The following is a 9895-nucleotide window of genomic DNA, read 5'->3' as shown; positions in this document are numbered from 1 at the left end:
TAGTCCGATGAATGTTTTTGAACATTTTAGACCTTGTTTTCTTGCCTTAATGACAGTGAAAAGAGTAGGAAAATATTGCCATGACTTCAACTTAATCTTGAAACTGCCTATATATATATCTGCTACACAAATAACATAAATAATAAATGAGAAATATGTGTTTTGTCAGAATTAACGACCAGTCAATATAACACCGATCATTTCACACTCTTTTTCATAACAATAATCGAGTTACCGTGTCTCATGTCAAAGGCCTGATAAACATACATAAACTTTAATATAATCATGGTTTAAGTTAACAAAATAAGAGATGTATATAACTGCCAGCTGGTTTTTGACCGGGAAGATTTTATTGTACGGATGATAATGTCAAATTAGAAACTGAAGGGGAAATATTTGATTTGATGAAATGTTTATATTTTGTTCTTGAATGTATTTGTAAATACTCAATAAAATGTTATGGATATCTTGTTGATAATAACATATAAGCCAACACATGACATTCACTTATTTCACTGCTTAATATCTATAATTGACTTTTCCATTTTCCAGCATCTGAAAATATACAAGGTATTAAATTGCATGAGTGTATCATAACTGATCATAAAATACATAAGTTTAGCATGCTATCAATCGGGTTTTGAAGGATATATGTTTTGTCTTCTTAGTAACCCATGATATATAAATGAAAATTTTCACTTTTGAATCACCAAACTTCATCTTCTGTATTTTTACGTTCCCAACCAAATCTTTTACTTGGATAGGCCCTATGATATGCATGTGTTATTTATTTACAACAATAATAAATAGTTTACCAAACATACTTTAAATATAACTGCATCATATAACATACTTATAATTCCTTGAAGTTTTGAACATGCATGTTTCTTTTATACTTATACGTTTCAAGAGTTAAACAGTCATATTTAGTACGGAGGTCTCTATCAACATATATGCACATATCTAGATCTATTGACGAGAAAATTTATACGGCCATAGGACTATCAACAAAATTGTCAAATGTCATTTAATTCAATAATATACAACGGAATTATTCAAAAAGAAAATATGGCTCACCAATTTCCGCAAAGATTGCAGAATTTAGCACAATTTTCTTTCGCCGATGTCACATTTGCTGCCGATGTGCAAATATCTGGCACAATATCCTTGCAATTGTCAATCTTATCTTCACATGGTGATTCTGGCAAAATACAGTATGTTTATCTTTGAAAATACACAATAAATGAGTCCCTGACCAATATCCAAACGGCAAAATTGAAAATGCTGCAGGCTCGGTTTTATTAAACCCTAGACGGTCCTGTGCAAGCTAATGTTCCTCATTGAACATGCAGTCCACAATGTATGACAATGGGCTTATACACGTAATACACGTTACACATGAACATATAGAAATAACTCAATCGAAGTACTCACACATGTGTGTTACTTTCAAAATTGATTTGAAGATGTTTGTAGAAAGGAGATACTGTGCCTGTACATTGCAATATTGTGGCCTTATAATAAGAAACTATAAGAAATATAGATTGACAATCTGTCGAATAGATTGCATTCTAACAGACTTATTTACTATCCCTTTGAATCAAAATTAACAAATACTTTACAATATATCTTACAAATATATTCTTATAAAATACATTCTTAAAGATCTTAAAAAATGAATTGTTTAAACTCTATTCGTATGTCAAATCTGGAATAAGAAAGGTTCAACAAAAAAATAAAAAGGTTAAACCTACCATTATTCTCTTTGAAGAATTTTAACGAAAAAAATATAAATCAAGATTCAGAAATACTTAAGATAACCTTCATCATATTTAGATACAACTTAGTCGGGATAAATTAGCAAGTTTCTTATTTTTAATGATATAAAATAGTATTTTAGAAAATGTATAAACAAAACAACCTGTACATAGTCCGCAGTACAATTTGCAGTGTTCTATTGCCCATGACCGATAACCCGAACACATATCCTGGCTGAATGTTTCACAGTTGTCGACTTTGTTGATACAAGAGGTGGAAAGCGGCTCTACTACAATTGTAAATGACTTAAAATTTCCCGTTTTCAATGAAGGATACGCAAATTGGGTGTTTGCAAATAACATTATTGAAACACTTTTAATGGGGAACGAAATAATTGAATTTTGAAAACACAAGATCAGATTCACAAACAAAATGTAGGCCGAAACAAATGCACTTATCCATTCATTCTGGTTTGTGTTTATAGTCAAAGTTCAAAGAAATTAGAGCAATTGATGGCGTTTCAAAATGAATATCAATTAACAAATAAGACAGTACATGTATTTTTTACATTATTCCTCAGTAATTAATAGCCTTTTTGGCGGAAAATGCCATGATTATAATTCAAACAACACATACCGGAAGTTTCATTACCACTTATCATCCATGGTGATCTGTTTTAAGGAATAAATTAGCATGCAATATGTAGAAAGTAAATGAAAATTATATTATAACAATATGAAGATGGTTCTTCTAAACGTTTGAAGACTGAATAAAATAACCGCATTTTTAAGTTGATTCCGCTATTAGAAAACATTTTTATTTCTCAGATATGTTTTTGTTTGTTATGTGATATTATTCACAGCAGAGCTAAATCTTCTAAAGTTTAAACACTCAAACGTTCAAAGAAGTATCATCAACTCAATTGAATTTTTAAAAACAAATTGTATTATTGTATCATGCAATTGGGATTTAATCATCATAACAACTTCTATTACTGTAACAAGACATTTTAATTCATAGTCATTATATGACTCTAATAAACGTGTACAACTTACAGGCATATTAAAACTTAAAAAAAATATCTTTATTTACTATATGTAATAAGGAAACGATCAAGCATTTGCCTCTTATTCAGAGATTTGCTTTAAAGAAGTTTTATTGAAGAAAATCAATTCACAAAAGCGTTACGTTTACCCTGATGTCGCCATCAATGCCTCTACTGTCGTTATCGCAGGAGTTGTACTTGGCGTAGTTGGTAACGTTATTTCTGAATGTAAAGGACACTTTTCCCTTAATTTTATCAAAACATAAGCTAACTTAGAAACGATAGTCATGCAAAAGGTTATACATTTGGATGGCATTTCCGTATAAAATTAAAAAATGTTTTATTTTATGATATATGTATTTAAAATACTTTACACGTTTAAGGACGTTTTCAGGAGTTTTCATATAGACATATAGACAAACTTAAAACTGTTTAATAGAATTCAAGGGCAGATAACTCAAAAACGGGAACGGTGACCCCAATTTTTTTTTCTCTTAAAATGTTTCTGTTATCATATTATAACATCATGCCAAGTTTAAAGAAATTCTATTGAACAGTTTTAATTTTGCCTATATGTCTATATGAAAACTCCCGAAAACGTCTTTATGAGTGTTTGTTTCGAGAATTTTATGCAATATCATAACCAATACAATAAACTTTCAATAAGATCCGATAATACATATAACGTTTGGAGTCTTATCGTAATTCCTCAGTGATGTTTTATCTTATGTGCTGTGAGAGCAGGACTCAACAAAGTCGTCACCTTAGTGCAGTAGCAGCTTAACTCCCATTAAATTCAATAGGTGAACAATTGTAATTGCACTAAGGTGACGAAGTATGCTATTGTAATGAAATTATAAACGTTTGGCTATTTCAGCAAATATTCACTTCGTTTTCATTTGCTCTTTTTACAAAAAGATAACGAATGTAGGATGCACATTACTAAAACTCAAATAGTTCACGTGTTATAACATATACATTGTAGAAAGAAAGCAGTTTTGAATATTTATCGTTACGCGTTAAAACAAATAAATTCTCTTTAAGGCAATGTTTGTATGTATTGTCACGAGATATACAAAAGTCTAGTTTCAGACTGAGCTCTACTAGACTATTCCAGTTTTTCAGAAATGACATATTAAACATCGCATTTTTGTTCACTGTCATGACTACTGCTCAGAAGCAAAACTAACAAAAAAACAATGTTTGATTGTGTTTGACAATAAGGTTATTCTTACTTGTTTCACAGTGTGGACCTTTAAATGATGATGTACATTGACATGTATTAGGTCTGATACATGTGCCACCATTTTGACAAGATTGATAGCATATTGCTAGAAAACAAAAGAAAAACAACAAATAATGACGTTTGACAATTTTAATTGCATTATATAATAATAATAAAATTATCAAAATAAATTGGTCTATCATGGGATCATTTTCAAAAGTATTCCAAACAGTGAAAAAATAATATAAACGTATCATTAATATTTTTATAAAATATTTTTTTGGAAAAAAAATATTTAAAAGTCTAAGTAATGAAGAATTATCATATTTTGTTGAGAACAATTTATTTTCTGTTGGGTATAGATATGAAATATCGGTCATTTTTTCTTACACTTCCAAAAACATCAATGAAACAATTTCGTGATTGCCAGGTATATATGATACTAAATTATATCAACTAGATTATTTATGGTTTAACTGACCTTTCAATTGAGACCAATATATATTGAAAGTGAAATGGATAGTCATTTATTCGATCAAAAGTAAAAACGAATATTTTTAGAAATCGTTATCAAACACAAATTCAACTTCCATTTGTAAATACCATTGTCATAGATCTTAAGCTAAAACAAGTTTCTCTCTAGGTTATAAATTACATTTGCTTACATAATGAGGTTGAAATAAAATAAACTCCTAAATACTTAACATGTTTGTATTTTGTTTGACTGCTTACAATTCTTTCTTGTTTTACGCACTGTTTTCTTTGCAGTGCAGGCATATTTAAATTCAAGATTTTAAAAGGGTAATTAGGTCAAGCTTTACCTTTAATATCTATATATTTCTTTACCTGTTATGAAATATTTTTGCGACACAATAAGATGACCATAAAATGTTATTATTATAAATGAAATATACGTTGAGAGCTGTTACAACTGAAAGCACAAACCTTATTTTATATAAAATATAACCAATGTACACTCATCGTTTACACAGCGAGATTGTGCAATAAAAATCATTATGATACCTTTTCTAGAGTCCATGACATCCGTTTCGAATCATATCGTATCTCTTTTAGCCTCATTTTTATTTTCAGAGTCCAACATATTCATAGTCAATTCCATATTGCATTTGGAGTAACAAATTCTTTACAATGTCAATATAAATGTGAAAACAGAGGTCATTATACATTGTCGAGACCAATCCCGATTATATTGGACTCAAACAAACCTTATAGAGTCGGCTAGCGCCTGGTTCAATATAGATTTGACAGTTGTGTATGTACATGTATAATTCAGTATTGAACTCATTTTCTTAAATAACCCCATTATTTATCTCTGTGAAATCAAGAATGATTATATACTTACGAGTGGAGCAATAGGAGCCTTGCCATCCAGAACAACATTCATGATAAGACACTCTTTGCGTTCTGTACCTTGTACACCTACTAAGATATCTAAATTGGGATTTACAAAATGCTCGGTTAGAACAACGTTCATGTTTATTCATTCGAGTACAATAGATAAAATACCTCAAGGATCAAACGCGCAGCGGGATAGTGAAAAAAAGTTGGGATAAGGAAATCATTTATGTCACCATAAGTAAAAGAAACAGCCGGTTCAAAAGAAAATGCTATACATTTCTGAAGCCATATTATTATCTTTCTTAAATGCATATATACTTAAAGTTTAATATGTAATTTGGAAGGCAAATTTAAGCAAAGAAATATTTCATTTAATCAACAGGGAACAGGGATTAAAGCGTGCTCATACTCACATAAAACCGCAACTCGTATATCTTACTACATTTTCTGTCCTATATGAAGTACAATAGTCCCTAAAATATAAATATTACATCTTCAGAAATAGAAAAAAACATCCTTTGTCCCTTTTCATATGTTTAGTATTCAAAGAATAAATGTGCTTAAATCGACGTACAAAACCAATAAAGATGTGGTGCACTGCAGAGCGTCAAATCTTTAACATTACAGTTTGGATTTGGAACTTGCATAATATTATGGATGAACATCTAATATCCCACTTTGTCCGTTTGATTTGGACCATTTTCATGAAAATGTTAAGCGTGTACAGAATAAATGTGTTTAGAACATAATTCTAATTTAAGCGTACTCTTTTTACATCATTGTCTAGCTGTGTTATGACAGGATCTGTTGCATCATATGCACTGTTACTTTTTATTATCGTTCGTTCCATTTTTGTCTAGAGATACAATCATACAGAAACGTAAATGAATATCTACAAAAAAAAGTGATCCCTCAGGACTGGTATGTTTCCCACCATGCCAACTTTGACGAATTACCGTTGTTGTGCAAATCATCCCCGGCGTTTTAAAATTGAGAATACCCTCTAAATGATTTTCAGCAGTCTTCGGAACATGGAGTAAAGCGATAAGTATATTAATCTTAATACTACAATAATAATACAAAGAAATGATAAACTTAAAAAAAATCCAAACCGTGGAAAAGGCAAGTGAATTTCTCTCATAGGTAATTTTAAAACTGATAATGACAGAAGCAAACATTTTAGTTGAATCCTTCATCTCTGTAACAAGCACTTCTGACATTTTACTCGTACTCTAAATGTAAAGGTTGTAATTTTTGCAACATATCAACATTTCAATGGCAATATAAATATATAAACATAAAAAAATCATTTTCATTGGTTAATCTTTAAAGATCGAATAATGCGCAAAGTAATGTCATTTTGTCTTTTTTGTCTTTAAAGTTTATATAACTACAAGCACGTAGTACCTAGAGAAGAGATCCTAAATGGCTTAACATAGACAGAGGAGTATAGAATTATCAGTAAGAATGACATTTTAGATTATTTACAGATCTTGTAAACCGACGGTGTGTATGGTATTCATTAAAAACGGCGTGTTCCGCATTATCTCCACATAACTTTATGAAACAATATAAAAAGAATAGTGCATTACCTCTGTACCTTGACATAACTGTTACCGTTATATATGTTTATAAAACAATCAGAAAAAAGAGGACTTCTTAGAAATTACTTAATATTTGATTCTTTAGTGTTATCCGTTACCTTCGGTACCATCGTGAAAACAATAACTGTTACGGTACAAGAATGGTGGTCTGAGAGTCCATGTAAAGGTTTTAGTAATTTGGATACACCATGGAATGTACATTAACGGGTATTCTGCAGCTCATCCCATCAAAAGAATTTGGCTAACAATAAAGATAATGATAAAAAAACACACCTGGATGGGTAAAAATGCATGCGCGGGATCCGTGGTATGTACATATTATAGTAGTCGACCACAATACATCGGTAATTACTTGGTAGTTACCCGGGAAATTAGGTTAGGTAGACTGACCACCGAGAAATGTGCTAAAATCGGCGTGAACATCGGACAAAGCAAACAAATGATAACAGTTTTTTTATTATTTTACTTTGTGATATTTTTGCGTCCTAGCTGATACATCTGCAAAAGCTACGGATAATACCATGTTTGATAACATTGTTATGATGTTAAAAAACATATAAATTGTAAGGCTTGCATAATCAGGTGAGAAAAATATCTCCCTTGGCAGATAACTTAATAAAACTAAACTGCATGTGCCAGTCTAAATATGTGACGTACACAATTGTATCGTTTATAATGCTAGATATCATCAAAACATTTTTCAGAAGGCATGACCAATCTGATAAAAGTCAGCTCTTCAATGGCAATATGCATGTAATACATGTGTAGATTTGGACTTGAGTCATACTGAATAAGTACAATCAAAAATGTTTATTATGTGACGGAAATTTTTGATTTCTGTTTAATATGTTTTTTTCCCTAACCGACCTGACTTTAGGACAACGTTCCCGGCGAAAGAAAATCTAAAAATAGTTTCGATACAGATTAGCTTTTTGCTTAATATACCTAATGTCATACTTAAAGGAACTGCACTGATGTCCAAAATAATAAAAGCATGAAATTTGAATTTCTTACATAGTTCGTCTGGGGCACTCAAAACAAAAAGATATACAAATTATCGTGAAGAATAACACTCAGAAATAAATTGTATATTATATTTTTTTAATTTTAGGACATTTCTACCATTCTGGAAAAACAAAGTGAGCAACTGATCTAACATTTTATACACAAGTTACTGATCTAGATCTAAATCAAATAGATCATCAATCTTATAAGATAAATATTTTCAGTCCCGTCATGACACAACACCTCAATGGAGTTCATTTACTTGACTTGCACGGATAACTCTTAACTGAACTGCTACTGATTTTGAATGAAGACTCTTTTATTTTCCAAACTGGTACAGTCGAGTCATCCGTGCACGTTGCTAATATTATTACGCCGTTGGAATCAGTTGGAAAAGAATGCCGTCTATGGAAGAAACTTAACTCAAACGGAAATCGTTTTCTGTGTTGGGGTTTATTCGTCTCGTTTAAAGAAAATCAATTTAGCTATTATAAAAAAACAACAATATGCACGAAACCCAATCTGGATCGGTGCTGTTATAAGCAAATTATGTTGCGCACTTTACCAAAAACAAATGTGATATAGACTCGTCATTTTTATTTTTTTAGATTCTTGTATTTAGTCTACCAATAACGTTATGTAAGGTATCTGATCCGTGCCAATTCGTATAAGCGTGTTTTCGGGGGCGAAAAGGCGAAACAAAAAAGCTCATATATAGTATATCAATATATAGTGGATGATTTGTGCCACGCCATAATTTCGCAAAGTGATTTCTTTGTCATATTTTTTTTATTTCGACTGACGCCCCGAGGTGCGAAAGAACGACATTACGACAAAGTAATCACGTTTTCGTATTTTCCTGCTTTCGCCTGACGGAGCCAAATAACAACATCACTCAAATCAGCCACCATATAGATCAGATTGGGCATTTAAAACAGAAACCAATGTAAAAGATAATTAAGAAATATATTAAGAAGAACATTGAAAATCATTTGAATTGTCCATTGTTAGTCCTATTTGAGTGAAAAGCGATGCGATGCTTTTCAATTTTAGACCATTTATCACAATTGAAATAATTATTCTGGCAACATGGAGTGAGCGAATGATTAGAAATTTTGAACACAAGTTATTGGTCTAGACCTATATCAAATCAAACATAAATCTTGAAATCTTATTTCCAGTCCCGTCATGACAAAACTTTTAGTTGACTCTCTTTTATAAGAAGAGTTTTCACACTTTTATATATCATATATTTTTTTAATCTTATTATTGATAGAACAGTTAAAATATGACAATTTATCTTTTACTACTAAAGGTACCTGACCCTTTATTACTTTTTACTTGCATGTGCTGTATTTTCATCTTGAAACTAAGTATCTTCTTATTTTATAACGATATAACTGTTTTCTTTTCTCAACATTCCATTACATAAATAGGGTTATTAATTCAGTATACAAAACGATTAAGTTAAAATGAAAAACGATATCACAATTTAGAAAAAAGACAATTTATACATACCCAAATGCCGTATCACTATTTATAAGTACTACAAAAGCAAGAACAAACCAAATACCCATGATTATAAGTGCTTCTTGTCTAATCTGTCACGCGCCCGGGCACCTCCTTATATACGACCGCTTATCAGGAGCATTTAAGTATTTACCATTGTCGTGTGATCAACCATATTTGTACTTGTGTTTCAACGGTTTTTTATTTATGCGTTTTTTCTTTTATTTTTTTACGTGGAAGGGGGGTGTTTCATAAAACTGTCCATGCAAGTACATTGTACATTTTAACAAAGAAGAAAGCGTGCATAGGCTGATTTTTACGGATAGAAACGTTTTTAATAAAAATTATGCGCAACTCAGGGTGCAATGTGAAAAACAAATGTTGATTTTT

The 9895-nt window shown here is 30.9% G+C and overlaps 1 protein-coding gene across 1 annotated transcript; it reads right to left on the bottom strand.

Moving 5' to 3' along the window:
- Positions 1-311: 311 nt before the first annotated feature.
- LOC132723539 (delta and Notch-like epidermal growth factor-related receptor) lies at positions 312-9625 on the bottom strand. Its single transcript, XM_060708278.1, has 9 exons — positions 9515-9625; positions 5801-5860; positions 5392-5480; positions 4039-4134; positions 2953-3025; positions 2395-2429; positions 1922-2047; positions 1078-1201; positions 312-555 (listed from the first exon to the last, which is right to left on the bottom strand). Coding segments are annotated over exons 1-9 (663 nt in total). The 5' UTR covers positions 9574-9625; the 3' UTR covers positions 312-554.
- Positions 9626-9895: the final 270 nt, after the last annotated feature.

The sequence above is a fragment of the Ruditapes philippinarum genome, unplaced genomic scaffold (genome assembly GCF_026571515.1).
Source record: "Ruditapes philippinarum isolate M1 unplaced genomic scaffold, ASM2657151v2 ctg127_1_1_1_1, whole genome shotgun sequence".
Taxonomy (NCBI): Eukaryota; Metazoa; Mollusca; class Bivalvia; order Venerida; family Veneridae; genus Ruditapes; species Ruditapes philippinarum.
Note: the sequence above shows the minus strand (reverse complement) of the source record. Positions and strands in the feature narration are given on the sequence as shown.